The following is a 21,992-nucleotide window of genomic DNA, read 5'->3' as shown; positions in this document are numbered from 1 at the left end:
TTGGAAACGATATAAATTCAATGCTACCAACTAATCTGTCAGGATATCGATTGTCCGAGTTACATAATCCCCATTGACACCGTTTTACCATTTTAATGTACGTATTTTAAAGAGGAAAACAAAAGAAACTCGTCTAAATAAAAGTGAACCTAGACATAGCTTGTCTAGGAAAATGGCGGACAGTTCGTTGCTAACTTGCCAGATTAATCAATCGCTGATTGGTAGATGAATTCTTAGATAAGGATTTGATTGACAGGCGGCGTCATGTCAATTTCTATACAAACTGTGGTTAAATTAAAAAGTTTAATAAAACCAACACCAATCACAAAATGTGACCATTCACAAAAAAATGCTTAACATTTAACACTACAAGATATTACATACGCCTTTTTCTTATAACTTGTAGTTAACATGAAACATCTAACAATATAAGTATCAATACCTCCAAATCCACCTGTTGGACACTGGCATTTCCCCAGAAATTGAGCCACCCTGAAAAAATAGACAATTTTTTATCTTTAAGATCAAAAGCCAAAACACTAAGATACAAACATATTGTAGAGCAGATTATGCATGCACTAAAAATGTAAAAAGAACAGTTAAATGATTGAAATACATTTACTGTTATTTTATTTACAAAGTTTAGCACATGTTAAGAAATGATTAACTTAAGAGTAATTATGTCAATAAAGGTTAACGTGCAATTAACATTATTGCAAAAATAACAAGAATGCCAAACTGTCACAAGATATGCCCGTTTGAAGATTTTGGACAACTTGATAACTTTACCATGACCCATATTTGAACTTGACCTACATATCATCTGGACACAACTTCTGACCAAATTTGGTGAAGATAGGATGAAAACTACTTCAATTAGAGAGCAGACACCATTCTTAATGCTTGAAATGCGCTAAGTGAACCCATGATCTAGTTTTTACCTGGCATGACCCATATTTGAACTTGACCTAGATATCATCTAGACACATCCTCTGACCAAATTTGGTGAAGATTGGATAAAAACTACTTCAATTAGAGAGCGGACACCATGCTTAAAATGCTTTAATTGACATCATAACCTAGTTTTGACCCAGCATGACCCATATGTGAACTTGACCTAGATATCATTTTGACACAACTTCTGACCAAACTTGGTGAAGATCAGATGAAAACTACTTCAATTATAGAGCGGACACCATGCTCAATCCTTGAAACTCACTTAGTGAACCCATGACCTAGTGTTTGACCCGGCATGACGCATATTCTAACTTTACCTAGATATTGTCTACATACAACTTGACCAAATTTGGTGAAGATCGGTTGAAAACTACTTTAATTAGAAAGCAGACACCATGCTCAATCTTTGAAATGCACTAAGTGACCCCATGACCTAGTTTTTGACCCGGCATGACCCATATTTAAACTTGACCTAGATATTGTCTAGACGCAACTTTTGACCAAATTTGGTGAAGATCGGATGCAAACTACTTCAATAAGAGAGCGGACACCATGCTTAATCCTTGAAATACACTAATGCCTCGGTCACACTGTCACGAGCTACGAACGAGCTACGAATGCTTTTCGGCACAGTTCGTAGTTATCCTTACTGGACCGTGGCTCTCCGTACTTGATCGGTGCTCAGTCGTAGTAGTTTTTGCATGCCCGTAGCGACTCTTGAAAATTTTTGAACATGTTCAAAAAATTGCTACGAATATATCGATTGTAGCGTATCCGTAGGAGTCCGAACTAAACCGTACTGATCCGTACTAGTTCGTAACGACAACCGTAGTTGTCCGTACCTTTTCGTAGACCAAAAAGATTTTCAAGGACTTCTACGCATTGATACGAAGAACAACAAAGCGGCACGGTTACGCTACGTATTAGCTACGAGTATTCCACGGATATAACACGGAAAGCCACGGTTCTAGTACGTTGTACTACGGATATGCAGGACTTTGCACGATCTTGTACGGTGTACTACATTTCAGCACGAAACAGTACGGACATGTACGGTCCACTACAATAAATCGCTACTGAAATAAATTATTGAAATTGTTAAGCAACCGTACTTGCATTTGTTGAGTTCACAATCATGAACCGCCAGCAAATTGCGTTTGTGATGAATTTGTTACACTTGGATATTGATATGGCAAAAAACAAAGGTGGTAAACGTGTGGCTATGATATTTATGAGTGAAAACAAGGTATCCAACTCAAAATCACCCGAAAACAGGGCGCATCGCTTTGAACAGCCATAACTTCATCAATTGTGCAGCGATTTTCACGAACCCGGTCATATTCAACGCAGAAATAAATTTCCTTTCTTGAAATGTATATATCTTGTTATATTTCTACCAATGCTGGGTCAAATTTTAAGAAATAACACGATACACAACTCCCCACACGCTAACCACCTGTGGCACAGAATGCAGAGGTCGTAGTCGAGCTGCTTGACGATATGCACAGAGGTAATAATGATTTAATATCGTATAACTAGTATAGCTTTGTGCTAAAGGTTACTATTAGATTCAAGTTTAAAAGGCTTCATTTCCAATCCTTAGATACTGATGAGCAGCAAACATAATAAAACCTGGACAGACTGGGAGTTACTCACATGCTGTTCTGGTTTTATGCTGTTTGCACATAGCCATTTTCACTTTGCTTTTGCGAAGGAAAGGGTTAATAACAAACTACATGTAATAACAAGAGCTGTCAGAGGACAGCGCGCTCGAGTATTCGAGTGCTTGACATTATTACATAAGCCATCATGGAGAAATTGTTAATATTCAATAATTTATTAGACGAAAAAATAAAAAAGGAAAAAAAAATTGGGGGGGGGGGGTCGGGGGAGTTGAGAGGGGGTATAATGTGGGGTGTGGTAATTTATAAGATGATGTTTAAAAAAAAAATCGGGGGGGGGGGTAGGGGTGGGGGGGTGAGAGTGGGGTATACTGTGGGGTGGGGTAATTTATAAGATGATGTTTAAAAACAAATGGGGGGGAGATTGAGGGGGTGGAGGGATTCTGGGTAGGGGCATGGGGTATTGTTTGGGTGAAATCCATTGTGGTATTCAGGTAAGTGTTGTTTTGTCAAAGTAATAATAAAATATGATCATAAATAAAGAAGTTATGGCAATTTAAGCAAAATGTTCAATTATCTAAGTGTAAAAGGGGCCATAATTATGTAAAAATGCTTGATACAGTGGTCTGCTCTTGTTTATAGGTTGGGGTCATGTTGGTAAACAAGTATGCAACATATAAAAGCAATATGTCAAAGGATATAGGAAATATTTTGGGTAGTACGCAAACTTTTACATAGATTTATCAATAATATGCATATTCTAAGTATAAAAGGGCAATAATTAGGACAAAATGCTTATTAAATTGTCTGCTCTTGTTTATAGGTTGGGTTGATGTTGGTAAACAAGTATGCAAAATATGAAAGCAATATGTCAAGGGACAATGAAAATAAATGGGGTAGTACGAAAACTTAAACATTTGCTGCATATTCTAAGTGGAAAAGGGGCCATAATTATGTCAAAATGCTTGATAGAGTTGTCTGCTCTTGTTTATAGGTTGGAGTCATGTTGGTAAACAAGTATGCAAAATATGAAAGCAATATGTCAAGTGACAATGGAAATAATTGGGGTAGTACGAAACTTTAACATTTGCACGCACATGCAGACGCTGGGTTGAGTAGGATAGCTCCACTATATATATTTTATATATAATAGTCGAGCTAAAAAGGTAAAAAAGCAAACCTCGTATGATTCAGAAAGGTGAGTCAGGCCTTTTAGAAGGAAACCAACATGCATGTCTCTCTCCAGTCTTGGCAAAATGCATCTAAAAAAAGTAATATTATTGTATAAATATTTTAATACACTGTCTTTCATACATACATACATGTAAATGTACCTAAAACAACAGAAATAAATAAACCTTACTCTAAAACATTAATATTTGTGATATATTATGTAAGCCCATGTACAAATCTATCTGTAGACTACCAATCAAACTTGAATACGTGTATTTATAAGTATATATATGTACCACTTTCCTAATGACTTACTTTGTAATATGTAAAAGAAATAGACACTAAAAGCTTATATGTAAATACATACAGCAAAAGCACTGATGGGTAATTTTATTTTACAGAAAATGAATATAAATTTGAATGCACAATTATTGCAAAAGCCTTCATACCATTTGTGCAAATATTTATGTGAATTTAAAGGGTGTTATTTGGCCAATTGTGTTTACAGTCTGTGATATTTTACCAGAAGAATAAGCTCTTATACTCTAATAATGATTAAATGTCACAGCGTATAATTGCAGCTTACATAATTAACTAGAAATGGTGCGGCCGCGGCCGACACGTATCCCCACGCCGCAGCTTTTGACCCAAGGGTCAGATCAAAATTCCACATAGTGCACTGTCGCACATATGCTCATAGGTAACATGTGCTTAAGTTGCAAGATTTTAGTGCTAAAAGTATAGGAGGAGATAGTGGCCAGGACGGATGGACGGACAGACGGAGGAGATAACCACATTATCCCACCACTCCAATTTGGAGCGTGGGGATAATTACAAATTACCGTAATTACTCTATGTTTTCGGACACTCTAAGTTTTCGGACACCCCTTTTTTTAGAAAAAAATAATTATTTTTCGGGACTCTTAATTTTCGGACACACGAGTTTTCGTCCATAATTAGTGTCTCTAAGTTTTCGGACAGTATATTTTACAGCGCTATTTTAACAAATTTCGGTCCTGTTTTCGATATCTAATGACACTTCGATCATGCGGTTTTACAACCAGATTAACATCATAAAACATCACACATGCATGCCTGATGGCAACGGACGATTACATTTACGTTATAGGGTAAATAACCTTGTAAACCGGTATTAAACAATGGTTTCGCCCGATAGCATAAGCGTTAAGACAATTACCAGGGGTAGTGCCAATTAACAGTTCAAATATCTACCGCAATGGTACTACCCCTTCTCAGTAAAATAACTGTGACAAATACTAAACGCGTCAAAGTGTGATGCACCCTATTGCATTTTTTACGAACAATTGAAGGTGTTAGACTACAACTATCGGAAATGAACAAAAACAGAATTCATAATTTGCTTTTTTAATTGTGTTAATTTCAGGTTCTTACTAGCGAGTATCGGTACATCACATGCTCATCTTTGAACTCGTTGGTCAAAGTACAACTTTGTAGTAAATTTCTGTCGAATAAATTAAGCATTTAAAATTATTTAAAAAGCAGTGCAAACATATATAACTGTAATTTATACTATACGGCATGGTATTATACAAGCGCGTGCTATTACCGGTAGTTGTTGATACATTTGAAGCTATTTTCTGACACTTCAATTTTCGACTCTAAGTTTTCGGACACTTGATTTGTGAATATTTTTATATCTAAGTTTTCGGACACGATTTTTTTTTATTATTTCTAAGTGTCCAAAACATAGAGTAATTACGGTAAGATAATATTGAAGGACCAATGTTTTCATTACCTCATATGCAGTCATGCAAAACAAGTGCGTCTGTGGGACTATAGATCGGTTTGAGATACTCGTTCTTGTCAAAGTTATGCGTACAAATACATGTGCACTCCAGCAAGCTTTTACAAGAGCAATGTCATAACTTGTTACATGTTCTTTTCTTAAACAACCAGCCAATTATTTACTTTGATTTACTTTAGCACAGCCAGGCTGAGCCTGTAAAGGAACTCAAGAAACAAGTAGAACAAGAAAAAATGCCTTTTACTTATTGAGCACTTACTCTTGGTCCACTTCTAATCGGTGTTTAAAACTGCTGAAACATGTTCTGACTGACTCTTCCACTTGAACCTAGAAAACAATGCAAACTTAAGTGAGCTAAAAATGTTGTTGGTTTTTCTTTGGAAAATGCAAATATGCATACACGTCGGGAAGCCTTGTCTCGAAACATATATTAAAATTAATTATATGAGATCAATACAATTCATATGTAATAAAAAGATAAAAACATTTCACTATTTGGATCTTTTAATATTTTTCTGCTGACTATAATGTAGCATAATTATGCATGTTTTGTCAAAATATAGCAGCATTGATGTCAAACCTTTTTTTAAACCTATTTATTGAAGCTTGATTGCATAGAAAGCCTCAGGCTTATTTGAAACGCTCTTGAGTCCGTTTCCTGGGTGTCTATGGGGGAGATCTAAATTGCAGAACGCTCCCACAGTGGGGATAAAACCCTTTATGTCACACCTTTATAAAGCAGACATTAAGTATCCTTAAGGGGCTTTGCCAAATGTGAAATTTTACAGAGAAGTCACTTCACCATTGGCTGGGATTAAGGAGTAACCAAGGAAAAGTTGTTGTATTTGTTTGATAATATATATTTTGTACTTTTTTTACAATTTGAAAGTATTGAATAAATTTGTAAATAATGAATTATTTGCATTAAATTTTATATAAATTCTTCATCAAATTGACCTTCAAGTAAACAGAAAACAACAACAACAAAAACAACTCGTATCACTTATAGCATTCAATTGTGCATGAAATTGCATATATTCATCCATAGCCCGTACCCAAAATCTTTTTTTTAGGGGGAAAGGTAATTATATATTTTGTTTTATAAATGTAAATTGTATTAAAGTTTTTGCTTAACAAAACATTATTATTATATACCTCGCAAGTTATATTTCCATTTGAAACAGCAATAAAACCTGTTCAAAACACTAGTCTTTGATAATCACACCAGTGTTACAGAATAACACTGTTTGATGTCATAAATAGACCTTTGCATAAAAAACTGCCAGCTGTTATCTGCATTAATCTATTGTGTCTGCCAGACATAAAAGGTCTTTGATCAGGGTTCCTACAGATTTTCTCTAATTAAATTCAAGCACTTTTTAAGCACTTTTCAAGGGAAAAAATCCAAATTCAAGCACATTTTAGTCTGACGTACTGAAAACTGTATATTATTCTGTGTCCAATACTGACAACATTTTCGCTAAATTGGTCTCTTCTTGCTTAACATTTTATGTGACTTACAACAGTCTGCACTACCCTGCTACAGTAACAACTGTTTAATCAAAAGTAAGATATTTCATTATGATATAGTAATTGACCAAAGGCATTACAGATACCAAACCAAAACCTGTTATTTGTATTGAATATGTATTCTAAATGTTCACTCTGCTGGTGGCTTTTCAACGCGGATTCCCCCATACTAGCGATCTCTATATCTATTCTGCATACTTTACAAGATGCTTTGACTTTAGAATGGGCGTTGTCAACAACCCAAGGGTACTTCAAAAGCCACCCTTTCTGAAAAATGCACTTATTCATTGGCATATTTCAACTTGTCAGCACCGTAATGGCATAATGCGTGAAAAAACCTGAAGTAGACCAATTGGCGGAAGATTATTATTAGTAGTAGTAGTAGTTTTTACGTTCTAAAACCCATACCGACCCATACCAATCCAGTACCTGCCAGTATGAACAGATCGGAACCGTCAAAAATCGTGGAAAAAAAACACTATGACTTCGGACTCATAGAAAAGATATGAAATTATATATTTTACCCTTAAGCACTTTTTAAGCATTTTAAGTTTTTATATGCAAATAAGCACTTTTTAAGCTTTCAATAGCCTTTATAAGCACTTTTCAAGGAGAACATTGACATTCAAACACTTTTCAAGGTCTGTATGACCCCTGTTGATGTGAATGCAGTGCTTTCCGAATGATTTTTTTCAGACGCTCTGGGGTCGTTAGAGGTGGGTTTCGAAGGGCAGCTGGGGCTCCTCCATATGTTTATGTTGTGCACTTTTACTTTTATCGTTATTTAGTACGCTTTGACTACTGAAGGAGAAACCCAGCTATAAAGTCATTCATAACAACATTAAAAAACAAGAGATGTGTTTGTCAGAAACACAATGCCCCCTAATGCGCCGCTTTTTTGTTATTGTTGACCTTTGACCTTGAAGGATGACCTTGACCTTTCACCACTTAAAATGTGCAGCTCCATGAGATACACATTCATGCCAAATATAAAGTTGCTATGTTCAATATTTCAAAAGTTATTGCAAAACTTAACTGTAAGGTTAAAGTTTTGGGACAGAATGACAGACAGAAAGAAAGAAAAAAAGACAGACAGGCCAAAAACAATATACCCCTGATCTATCGATCCGGGGGCATACAAAATTGTTATAACCCTAAGGCATAGTTACCAATAATCCCCACTCGATCTATTCCCCAATACATCCATATCAACCAGACGTAATTACTGTATACTTACTTTTTTTCCCATTACCAAATAATCCTGTATATTCCATTTTAAAACAAGCACATTCTGATTAATATTGAGGATGAAGTGCTCAAGAATTTCGCCATTTTTATTAACCCTTTAACACTTAGAAGCTAAGTGAAAATGCCTTTTGCAACCAGAATAAAACCAGAACAGCCTGCAAGTAACTCACAGTCTATTCAGGTTTCATGCTGTTTTCTGCTCATCAGTATCTAAAGGTTGGAAACGAAGCCTTTTAAACTTGAATTTAGTAAGAAAGGTTTTTAATTAAATTTAACTTTCAAGGGGCTACAATTGTCAAAATATGTATCTAAGCGGTAAAGGGTTAAGTATCAAATGAATTTAAGCATATGTGACTTAAAGATTTGAATGTCCAATCGGGACGGCGTTTTTCCCCACTGTACACGCATTAATCGCCTGACGAGCTCAGCTGTTCCTGATTTTATACACCAATAAATACACCAACACTAGACGTTGACTAGATGTCGGCATAATTTTTTCGCGCGCTTTTAATTGAAACAAAGAAACACACTTAACAAGAAGGGCTACTTATTTACAGCTAACATTTATTAAAGTGGTGTTAACATTAAAATTCGGTAGAGTGTTTCAGATTACAAATTTCATGATGTTCTTTTGAGAATTCAACAAAACATTAATAGCTGTGTGTAATGAATTTAACAATAATTTGTTTAGCAGTTTTATGAGCCAAATAAATGTTGAGCACATACTATGCAGAAATGCACAATTTCCTCGAGGATTACACCTGGTTGCCAAAATCAGTATTCTAAGTAACTTGCCGAGATTTCATCGTTGAGGTATAATCGTAGGGACCAATTAGTGATTTGGTCTGGTAGAAAACAAAGCCAACAAACTGTATGACTTTACTGCTGGAATTGACTGCCCACAAGTGCTGTTGCTCATGCAAAGCATGCGCTCTCATTGACTATATCAATATCCAATTCATCGACACTCCCCCTTTAGACGGGCTTTAGTTGGGAAAAGAGATAAATCTTATTGACAGAGGATCGTAAATCGTCTCTCAAAATATTTGGTAATGTTGTTATCGCTTTGATTTTAAGAAGGGCTAGGTGCAAAAAAATACACAAATAAGTAAATTTCAAGTGCCCCGCCATTTTAAAAGTCATCAATCAATACTAATTTATCATACAAATTCAAGTGCCATTGATAGAGAATTAATGCATTAGCTTGATAATGTGTGAACAATATCAGACATTTTACTGAATTGGATTTATTTGATTTTAAACTAGTGTGAAGCAATAAATTACATTTGCTGGTATAGACCAGTTGACCAGTTGACGAGTGACGTCACGCGCACCTGCAAAGTTTAGACTCCGCCCACTGGTTGGCAAAAAGAGGTGGAATTGATATAAGCGCATATAGAGAAGATTGACAAAATCATCGTTTTTAATGATAATCATGCACAATATCAAATATAATTTTACTAATTATGTCTATATAAAACATAAGCATGCAAGGGAATTCGTCTTTGTAACGGTTATATTATTGTTATTATTCGTTTTTACTAACAACCAATTTGGGAGTGGAACACAATCTAAGAGCTTGATATTTGGTTACCACAAAAATCTCTCTACTTGGCACTTCTTCGCGACCATTTTTAGTTGATAAAAACCTCAGAAATAAAAATTCTTTCAGAATAAATTAAATTTAATAAACGAAAACAAATAAGGATGAAAACAAACAACCAATAGGTCTATTTTATGTACGCAACATAGGGTAACTAATTTGAACCTTTATGTCTGAAAAAACTTACATGTACCTTGTTTCACATCAAATGAATTCTCTTGACTTATGTAATTGTTTTATTTAATTGTTCACACTCTTAGTTGCAGCTTTTCTATCCCGGTGTTTAATTGCACCTCTGTTCATCACAAACCGATTATCTCGTTATGATCGGATACTGTCTAGACAATTACAAAGAAAACATGGTGTCATAAAGTGAAACCCAGGGACCTAAACTTGGGTAATAAACCACATGTGGCAGCCAGTGTCTGGTCATTAAACAAAAGTTACGATACCTCCATGTCATCTCTAATTGGCATATTGAGCAGTCATTTAAGCAAATTTTAAAGCTAAAATACTGAACAGTTGCTTCAATAAAATGTTTTAACATTAAAAAATGAAGACATTTGTCAGAAAAGGATTAACAGGAACTATATATATATATATTAGGCATTTTAATCATAATAATACATTGTTTAATAACTATACATTTAAAATATTGTGCAATTTTACTTCTACGCAAGTAAGGTATTTAACGAGCACCGGTAAAAGTAAACTCAGCTATTACGTGTAAAGATTGTACATTACTGCAGTGTGAGAAACACCATCATGAACAAAAGCAATCACAATAGAGTAATACATCATTGCGTTAAATAAATTAAATATATGCATTTATCATAAAATACTATATTTTTATCACTCCCTATTACTAGTTTAGAGATTTCAATATACTGTAAAACCATTAAATTTCGTGTGGTACCAATTTAAGTGGATTTCGTTGGTCCGCTGAACCACGAATTCAAATACCAATGATAATATATACATTTTTAATATGAAATCGGTCATTTCGGAATGTCATGTCCGACATTTTCTTTTGTTGTCAGTTATCCGAGATATTTGTTTTTTGTAATAGTAACTTCACTTCAAATAAACTAAAACAGTTTACAGATTTATCACATATGTCAATAAGTGCCAATTAGAGTTACAAGTTTAAGTTAAAAGATACATAACGGTTTTCACACGTGTATTTTGGGGACCTTATTACTCAATTGTTACTACTAGGGGACCGATTGTGCTGAGAATTGCAAATATTGTCAAAACAAAACTGATGGCAATTAGCGAGCTGGTACCCACAGATGCGCCGCTTTATCGCTCTTATCGACAATTATCGGCAACACTTTCATGCTTCAGTGCACATTAACCTTAAGTCTTGCTGTCAACACAGATTAGCAGATTATGCTTTATTATTACTCTGGTTGTTTTAATAAAAGTTTAATTATTATGAGGGTCAGTCTTCCCGGAAATTTGAAATCCACAAAATTACGTATCAACGAATTAGATGTTTTTTATTTGAAATCCAGGAAATTACGTGTCAACGAATTAGTTGTTTTTATATTTAACCACGAAATTTCATACCGACAAATTTCTATACATTTACAGTACATGCAAAGACAGTTCAATTTGCATAATATGCAGGGTTTTAACGTTTTTATGCTAAATTGTATTAATATTGTCATTAAATGTAAAAGAAATCACCACAATATTAAACAAGAGCACCGCATAACAAGTGCCACGCTTGGCTGCGAAAGCTTGTCAGGAATTTTTTAGAGGTCACAGTGACCTTGACCTTTGACCTAGTGACCCAACAAGAGATGTGTTAGTCAGGAACACAATGCCCCCTACTGCACCGCATTGAAATAAGATTTCTATTTATCATTTTGCAGGTATAGAAATCATCTCCCTTTAATGGTTATTACTTCCCTTGAATTTTGTCCAATCCAACCGGGGAGGTGGGGTGGTGGGGGGGGGAGAGTCTCTCAGTCAATTATGACCATGTCAGACATCACTGACAACCAAGGCCTGTGGTTTAAAAGATCATAGCCAGAATTGATCATGTATCTATGGTCATAAGTCCACAGGTATGTAATGAACATTAAAGAAATTATAATTATATCAGTAAAAAAAAAACTTTGACAAATCAATCATTTGGGTTATAAATAATCAAGATAATAAATCTGTACAGTAACTGTGAAAAGAACTTCAATTCTTGGTAGGGAAATATATAATATGAGATTTATAATAATATAAATTACTTCCCTTGAAAATAATTGTCTGTAACAAATCTCTTTTTTTAGTAGCAAATAGTTAAAAGTAGGGATGGCAAACCTAAGCAAATCCGTAACCGGTTAACCTGTTTTGATATTCGAGCGGTTAACCAGTTAACCGCCTGTCTTTGTACCACATAAATAAAAAACAACACCCGAAAAATGTATGAGTTTATAAACAATTTTTCATATGCTTGTCGGTGAACTGTGATATTTCTTTGTTGTAATATTAGCTTCACGTCATTTACACATAATTATTGTTCTACATCTCGATCAATAAAAGCTAGTGCAGAATTTGAATAGAGTTGTGTTTTATTAACACCCATTATCCTTTAAGAATTACATGCATTAACAGTTTGCTGATTAATAACAATTGTCAATTAGCGTAAATATATTTTGCAACAGGCAAATCGTTAAAGTTTGCAAAACTTGTTAAAACAAAAGTGATCGGGTGTAATCAGTGTCACGCTTTATTGATTTTTATCAAGAAATGGTAGTAAAAACAATGGCATACTTCACGGCACGTGTAAATTGTGACATATCATATCATGCAAAAAAAATATTTAAATTGACTCGCTTTCTGAGCCAGTCATCTTTTTCAGAGTATTTACATAGCAGTCCAGTGATGTCAGCTTTACTGGAAATGGCTCACATCGAAATTCAGCGGGATGTTTTAATCTCATGTGATTACGGAGCTTGGATGTACCCCCCTGCAACAACAGTGTTGTTGGGCATAGTATGCATGTAGCTGATTTCTTGACAGCAGCCCGTTTGAAAAATTTCCAGGCATCCGATGATAGAGGCATGATTATAGATTGTCGCTTTACTTTTTAAATACGTGCTATCTGATCAAGCTTAACCGACTTTATACTAGATATTCACGTTGATGTTCTATTTATAAAAAAAATAGGACATATCGCAGTCAAATGTGCTAATTGACAAGCGTAATTGGTCGGTTTATAATTTAAATGTATCAATATTTGAATAATTGAAACACAATAGACTGTGAAGTGCTAAACAAACACACCGCAGAGTAGGTGCTCGTGTGCCTGCTCATGATACCGCTGCACCCCGATGGTTTACAACTCTAATCGCTTTCGATCCACAGGGGGGCATCACGGGGTGGTAATTGCCGATAATTTGCGATCAGATTAGCGGATTAGCCAAAACAGTGAAATGAAGTAAAAACAAAACGTACGATTTGAGCATTAATTTCGCTCAACAAAAAATGCGTTTTTTGCAAGAGTAACCGAATATTAATTTTGTAATCGGTTAACCTCCTTAAGAAACGGATAACCGGTTAACCGATTAACCGTTGCCATCCCTAATTAAAAGCCACTACCGTGACTGTAGATTCACCACTCAAAATGTGCAGCTCCATGAGATACACAATATTACACATGCATGCCAAATATATAAAGTGGCTATGTTCAATATTTAATAATTTTCTCCCTTTTTAAAGCTTATTACATCCCTTTAAATCTGTATTTTTTACCATAGACCGTAAAGGATAACCTTGACCTTTTACCACAATGTGTTTGTCAGAAACACAATGCCGCCTACTGCGCCGCTTTGAATTATTTAACAAAAATATATATGTGGGCAGGTCAGATAACTATGTCCATTTAAAGCTTATTACTTCCCTTGACTTTGTTTTTTTTTACCCTAGACCTTGAAGGATGATGTTCACCTTGAAATTTTACCAATATCAAGGTGCTATCTTCAATATTTAAAAAGTTATCGCCAATGTTAAGGTTTTATCACAACGCCTACGGCGGATGGTGGACGACGAACTGGCTATGGCAATAGCTCGTGTTTTCTCTGAAAACAGCCTCGCTAAAAATTGTAATGTATTACGCTTTTTATGACTTTGTTTTATTATTGATTAAATGCACCTCGATCGTTGATGAAAAATAACACTATTCACACAACTTACAATTGTAATGAAATTAAAACATTTTATTATTGTTGAAATATAATTTATTTAAGTCTTACTATCAGAAAGAATACGGCTAATTTATTGTTTTGTTTTGTGGAATAGTCAGTATTCAGTCTTCCGATCATGTTTACTCTATGCGTATAACTGCTTCGTATTTTTATGACGAGGAAATTTGATTTGTGAATATACATTTATTTGGTACCAAATATGATATATTTGCACTATATTTTAAGAGTTTTAATGTTTATTTCGGTCTTATTACCAATTTATTGACTAAACAAGAGCCCTTTATACAGGGTTGTCATTATGATGGTAAACAAAGTATTATTTTGGAATAGCTCCGATTCGGCCGGGGGTCAAGGTCCAGGGCAAGGCCCTGGTAGGGGGGTCAGGGGGCAAAGCAAACGAATTTTAGACATTTTAGGGACAAAATACTGCTATTCTCAGAGCATAAAAAGTTAAAATGAGGTCTAGAAAGAATAGACAATTTTAAGATTTTCACATTTTAAGTATACTGTGCCATGTAAAAACATGTTATATTGATAGATCATTGTATGTTCCAATTCTATCCATTACCCGATAATCCAGTATTTTAACGATTTCTTTTTTTTAAACCAAATTATGGTCAATATTGACGATGAATGTCGTCCGCCATTTAACGCAAGTGCATATACAAATTGAATTGTGGGATTGGGGAATTCCCATTGAACATGCGTGAATCACGTGACGCGATTTGAGAGCATTGAGAACCGTTTATATTTAGTAATTAGGACAAATCAACCACTCAATCTAAACTGTTACATGTACCTCTTTCCAGAAAAGTTTGAGAAAGTGGATTTCTGAGAATAAAAACGCGTCTTTCTTTAAATTTTACCGAGTACTTTTCATTCCGGATCGTGATATAACTTGTTAGGTCATTCATGCTTGTACATGTAGACCTATATGTATGCATAGTTTGGCAATCTCAAAACACGTTATTTACCTACTTATTACATTATGCGTTATGACCATTTGTATATCAAAATGCATTATTTAATTGAAGTATTTTCAAATGTGTATACTTAAATGTGTTATCAGAAATCATTTTCAGATTTCATTATTCACGGTAAATTTAGAAAATTCTAGCAACAGAGACACATTTCTCATGTTTTTCATGTACAGATGAAAATCATGCCAAAATTAGACTTCATGTATAACGTCACGTCATTCTTCCTTGGGGAAAGCGTGGACTTTAATATTTAGATGCTGAATAACAACTTCGTAGGGCAGAGGTCGCTAATATCTTTTATTTTGGTAGAAAATCGAAGAGCATTTTTTAATATGTGGAAACCTTTTCTCTAACTAAAAAAATTACGCTCTACAGTGCTACATTTGTTGAGCTACGATCAGTAATAAACTGTGAAATGTACAGCTATTTGATACAGTTTCACGTGGGGTCAGCGTGTATTGGGCTGCCTGAGCGTTGATTGGTTGACGTGCTTACCAAGAAGAATTTGATTGACAGCTGGAAAAAAACAATATTGGCCACTCGCTGAGAAATTCATTGAAAACAGTAGCTCTTAGGCGGAGTTAATGGACTGACTGAATGACTGGGCGTCGCTCTACTATACTACGGTTATTCCTCGTCAATTATTGTCGGTTTGCTTGATCAAAACTTCAGATTGCAATTTTAAAGATTCGGGAAAAACAACAGATTTTCTGGCGATTTTAACCGATGAATTCGATTGGCAATCGGTTAATAATGACAACACTGTTTATACATGTTTTATGTTACTGTAACCAGTGTTTTTTGCCAACCAGTGAGTGCGCGTGTGCACAAAATCCAGAATGTAAACAATAACATTCAACTGGTCTATATAAATAATTAACAAGTATTTTTTGTTAATGCATTGACTTGAATAAAAACAAGATAAAGTAGCTGTCAAATAAGCTTTTGCCCGTAAATTCGGTTGAACACATAATCATTATTATCTTTTATTGCAACCTTATTTTTTTTATTACAGACTTAAGGCAAATAAGTAAAATATACGGAGATTTCAATATTTCTACATGCCCGTGCGAAAGTAGGCCCGATTCTTGGTTGTGTGTAAGCTATTTGTTCAAGATCGCGAGATTACATGAAAAAAGGTAAATACAGGATAATAAAAAAGTTCCGTTCAAAAACCTGTTCAATAGATGTATCAGTTGTTGTCTCTTTCTCTTTAAAACTGTTTCTTTCTTCAAAAGATGGCTCGCAGCAACGAAAATTGTGCAATTCCATTGTTAATTCCCTGAATTCGATCGTGGCTATCTAAACGCTTGATTAATATAGATGGAGTCTTCAGGAGCTTGGTTACCTTGAATGTCTTTGGTCGCCGAACTATCAGTGAGAGTCACTCGTGTGTTTTACGTTTGAAAAGAAATAGTATTCGACATATATGAAATCACAAACAGGTAAACTAAATAATACTTCCATCTTACAAGTAGTTTGAATGTTATATAAGTCCCTTAATCTGAGAAATGAAACCTCATATAATATTAGGGTCTCACTAAAACGCTTACGGAATTTGCATACAATATAGATAACGTTGAAAACTGCACACGATATGAACAAAGAAGGAAAATGCAGACGGTAATCGCTGTCCGTTATTATGGTGTTTATTATGGTTTAGTTATTTTTATTTTATTTTTTGATGTTAAAAATACACGATGGATATTTAAATATTGGTTAAGTATGCAAAATGGTTATTTACCATTTTTATGGTGTAGATTAACCTAAGTTAATAGGGGCGACTTCGATCGCGAACTTTAGTCTGGAAACGGAAGTTGTTATACGCATGTCTGGTAGGGTAAATGATCGAATGTGCTTTAGTTTGATTAGGTATTAAAGGTTACAGTATACTAACAATTTTGGGTATACTCTCTCGAAACAAGAATATCATACAGTACCAAATTACATGGGAATACGAAAAACATATCGACGATTTTCGTGCACAATATCGAGTAGCAAGACATTTATTCGATATATTGCTTGAAATGACAGTGCTATTTAGTTAAGCTTGGAACCTCATGTACATTTCCTGAATAATTTTACTTCAAGTACAACTAATTTTCCTGCGTTTTCTATCAAATAAACATGTTTTACTGAGTGTTGACTTAGTTTTTCTTGAAAAAATATTATAATGAAAGAAGACTTAATAAATCATTTCATAAATACTTGAGGATCGCTCTGTAAAAGGGGGTTTTAATGCATGTACATAGTGTTAGGCTGTGTAGTCCGCACAGGCTTATCAGGTGCCTTTACTAACTTTTCGCTCATAGAAAAATACGATAAAAGCGAAAAGTGTCTCCCTGATTAGTGTGGACTGAACAGGCAATTTACGCAGATGCATTAAACCCTATTTTCACAGAGCAAGGTTCAACTTATAAGAGTATAGCCGTCTAAATGCTCTTTAACTTGTGATTCATGATACAGTTATATGTAATAATTTATTATTTGTCCATTTTAAATAATTCATATTTTATTGTATTGTGTTGAACGAAACTTTTATTTGAATAAATAAGTTCACTCAACATTCTTGCAATTATGTTTTGCCGTGTTATAGAATTATGTAATAATAAATAAAATTTTAACAACTAGATTCTCTTTTCTTCATGTGATTTATTTATATATTTTAAACCAAAACAACAACAAAATCCATAACATAATGAACGCAAAACATAATACTCTATATTCACGGAACAAAACTATAATAAAATTCAAAATCAAGGTTCCTAATAATCAAATTTTTCCATATCAAATTATTTCCAAGTTCCATCAGTTATTGCTCTATGAATAAACAACACTTGTATCATCTTTATGTAAGACTATTACAATACATGGTTGTTAATAGACTGATAAACAATGGAAAAGGTTACCTAATCTACAGATTATAGAGCATTGTGCTATGATTTCATTGTTAATGAAAAAAGAACCAATATCATAATTATGATGTGCAGCTCGCACTCAACATTTACTTAGGCAGATAATACCTAAAACAGTTAACAATTCCTGTTCATGTTATTGACTCGTGATGAAAAATCTGGAAAATGCATATCCCAATGTTTATGCAGTTATTTGAAGGATATTGTTTTCACCAATTATTCTGGTTTGCAATGACCTATAATCACATACTTTGTATCCTCTTTTGTAATGACAAAACTATTGAATCGCCATAGTTCATCACATGTCTCCAATAAAAAAATAACTTACACACTTAAAACTAAAAAAACAATTTCAAGGCATCTCATGTCACTTGAACTCGAAGTTCACGAGTATTTTTACACTGATATTTCAGCGCTTTGTTTATAAGCAGTTAACGTATTAACATTTAATAAATTGTATACAATTAGTAAGTATGTATTAGCACACGTATTACATTATGACAACAGTACAATAAGGAAACACATTTGGTCACGCCTCCACACTCAGTGACTGACACAAATAAATTCAAGCATTATTTCATATAATAAGGTCATCTACTGACAGTACAAAACCAATAGCCAGGGTTAAATATATCCTATAAAACCAGGCTGCCAAATTCATAAAATATAAAACAAAGCATAGTCAGTTATCATTAATTTCAGCTTTGACAAGTTTTTATTTCATAATGATGTTATGTAAGTTTAAACAGCATACACAATGTACCAATTTCTATGAGATAATCTAAAAATTGTTTCCCGCTTGCTTGTCCTTGATCCTTGACCTCTTGGATACTAGCAGCTCCACAGTTGCGGACGATGGATGGTGGGTGATTGTAAAGGCCATAGACTTTGGAAAAGCTGGATCAACAAGGAACTTCGAGTGGAGGGAATTTTACTGTTGATCTCCATGTACTCATTTTAAATCCTGGACATGCAAGCATGGGATGCATGTGTAGTAACTGACACATTAGTAACTGTAAGTCAGTAACTGACAGTAACTGTACTACTAGAGATTGGTGTTGAAATAAGTTCACGACCAATCACTTTTAGTTATGTGAATACTCCAGGAAAAAAAAGCCATCGGATATCCTCTGATTTTCATAAAAAAATATTAATCAACTATATAACCAAGGAAGCACATAGTATCTTCTTTAAATACATACATTTATTGTGTGATCAACTAAAATCTTATAAGACAGGGTAGTATGCATACTCTAAGTCAGATGTATTTTCTCTAGTTCCTGACAGGTGACCAGGTGTGTAATAACTCACTTGCGACAAACTAGACAGACTAGAATCTGGTGGGGCTGATGACCGTGAATATGTGTAGAGCATGCTTTTCGAACATGCTAAACATTCAAACTTGCAACTGTTGGGATGGCACGCCTTGAGCTAAAAAAAAAGATTGTCTTAATGGACCGACAAAATATCAAATCAAACATATATATTACGTACAATAAACAAACAACAAAATTGGTTTTAAATTGAGGTAACCGTAATATACTATACTGAACAATAATATTTCATATCATGATAATTAAGTGACCTGGCTAATAAGTTTTGATAGCTATAGCCAGCCTCTGCAAACGCTGTCAAAGCATAAGCGAAAAGTCAATAATTCTTTTGAGTGTACATTTGAGTTTATTTCATAACCTTCTTTCTAACGCTTCCGAGTTCGTGCTCAGAAACAATATAGGTGCTGTACATAAACATATTAATCCACTTAAATAGGCATTTTGTCACCAAATATTTATTTATATTACATACATTACATGTATATAGCATAAAAACATCGATAAAGACATATGAACAGCTTAATTATCTCTGGATGCAAGACATATGAACAAATTTCAACGAAAATAAAAATAGCGTTCACACATCTTACCATTTGCCGCCATCTTTGAACCAGAGGAATGGCCGTTTTTGTCTAGTTCATCCAATGAGACCAGATTAGTCGAACCAAAGTGAATTCGATCTCAGTTTAGTCAGACCATGGAAACTATGGTTTGTGATCGAAGTCGCCCTAGGTCACATAACCCCAAACCGGAACTCCTGTTTGTAGGGTTACATGCAGTCAGTTTGATACTTAGCACACATTGTTCAGTGCATGCTGCATAGGATTTGTAAAATACATTGCAACTGGAATGTTTTGGTATCAATTTGAAGGTATATTTGTAAGCAATAAGAAAAAAAGCCATTTTTGTGCTCTACTTTTTCTGTTGATGGTTCCCGGCTTTGAAAGTAGGTCATACTATTTGAGCCCAAAATGGTCGCCTGCACAGCTGTCAAAACCGGTTTGCCTATTCTAAGATGAATATTTTGAGTTACAATGTATATAATTTAATGACATCCATTTTTTCAAAAGATTATGCATTTATCTTTCCAATGATGTATGATGATATAGTGGGTCATTGCTTGATCATGGTAAAAAATGATATCGAACTTCAACTATTTTATATGTAATATAGAAGGAAATTAATTGCGCATGCGTAACCTAATATGACAATCAAAACAGTAGGGCATGGAACGGCAGATCAACATTGTTAATTTTCGGATAAACTTCTTGGATTTTGCCAAGGTATATTTTTTCATAGATTTTCAGTTTGTTTGCTTCAAGAAGTAGTATGTGGAAAAAACATTTCCTGTAAAAAGAATATATTTCATCAATCATAACGTGTTTATGAGACGTATTGGCTCTCATAATGACGATTTTAAGCGGATATTTCTGTCTGTTACACAGTTGTCAAAATCTTAAACGCTTCACAATTTATCTGTCAAATCATTTCTTATTATACGATTTTAAAATGACATCAACTGTAGTAACACATCTTTGATAAAGTTAAGTGCTTATATGCTTCTCAAAGTTTTCTTCTTTCACTTTATTTATTTTTAAGATGATTGTATAACTGTTGGTCAATTGATAGCTGAAAGACTGTCAAATGAATATGGAATTAGGGTTGTAGTAGATACAGTCAAGTTACCATTACCGGATCATTACCCATAGAGGATCACTTTCATGTTCAAGACTGCGTTTCCCGATAAATAGTTGTCAGTTTTGGATGATATTTTGAACACAGCATTTTCAATCACATATAGAAAAAAATTAATAACAAAAAACAAATGAATATAATTTATAACTGGCAATGTAATTTGGGCATTGTAAACAACACAGTTCATGTTTCGACAGTTCAAATAGCGTGGTAGAGGCCCCCTGAGTGGTTTCGATCACGTGATCCGTTATGGCTACAACTGATCTGTTAATGCATGAATTCTGCGGCGAAAAAAAGGTATCACAAATACATTTTGCCTGCGTTTAAAATAAGACTATATGCTGAATCAGTGAGCAAAGGTAATATTTAATCAAACTGATGTAAAAGAAGTCTCAAAACATTTATTGCTTTTCACCAGAACAACTTTATTACGCTACTGATCCTGTAATGGTAACTTGACTGTACATGTATAACAAAATTTGTGTTACAAATCTGTAAGCAATCGCAGTTCTATTTGTAACACCAGAATTAATGAATGCGTTATCAATGTCAGTTAAGTGTTCATGATCAAGTTGAAATTAAAACAGTGATGCGCAAAGATAATGATTCGTTAAAACAAATATAGAAATATAGAATGTAGAACAACACAAATTTGGAAGTCACTTTAGAGATTATAGTTTCCAGTTTTAGACAATTTAAAGGTTGTCTGCTCATATGTTTTGGAATATTGGTAAGATTGTTACCAGATTCAATACTTGTGCGGGCATTTTTTTTATTTGTAATATATTATGTTTAAATATAATTAAAACCACACATATATATTTTGCAATAATTTTGTTAAGGCCTGTATCTTGTTGTTTCAGTGAAGAACTCCAATGATATACATGTAGAGGGATGTGTCCAAAGCTGATCCACATCATAACATACTGATTGGGAATAAT

General features: G+C 34.2%; 1 protein-coding gene and 1 long non-coding RNA gene across 2 annotated transcripts in view; both read right to left on the bottom strand.

Moving 5' to 3' along the window:
• Window positions 1-948, bottom strand: part of LOC127872293 (cytoplasmic dynein 1 heavy chain 1-like) — a 28,717-nt gene extending 27,769 nt beyond the window's left edge. The window contains exons 1-2 of the mRNA XM_052415623.1: window positions 942-948; window positions 443-492 (exon numbers count right to left, since the gene is read on the bottom strand). Coding sequence (XP_052271583.1) covers window positions 443-492; window positions 942-948 — 57 coding nt within the window. The remainder of the gene's footprint in view (window positions 1-442; window positions 493-941) is intronic.
• A 2,811-nt stretch (window positions 949-3,759) lies between these two features.
• LOC127874513 (uncharacterized) lies at window positions 3,760-16,411 on the bottom strand. Its single transcript, XR_008046962.1, has 3 exons — window positions 16,284-16,411; window positions 5,798-5,865; window positions 3,760-3,841 (listed from the first exon to the last, which is right to left on the bottom strand). It is a non-coding gene; the product is annotated as an uncharacterized LOC127874513 (long non-coding RNA).
• Window positions 16,412-21,992: the final 5,581 nt, after the last annotated feature.

Source organism: Dreissena polymorpha, chromosome 3 (assembly GCF_020536995.1).
Source record: "Dreissena polymorpha isolate Duluth1 chromosome 3, UMN_Dpol_1.0, whole genome shotgun sequence".
In the NCBI taxonomy this organism is placed as follows: Eukaryota; Metazoa; Mollusca; class Bivalvia; order Myida; family Dreissenidae; genus Dreissena; species Dreissena polymorpha.
Note: the sequence above shows the minus strand (reverse complement) of the source record. Positions and strands in the feature narration are given on the sequence as shown.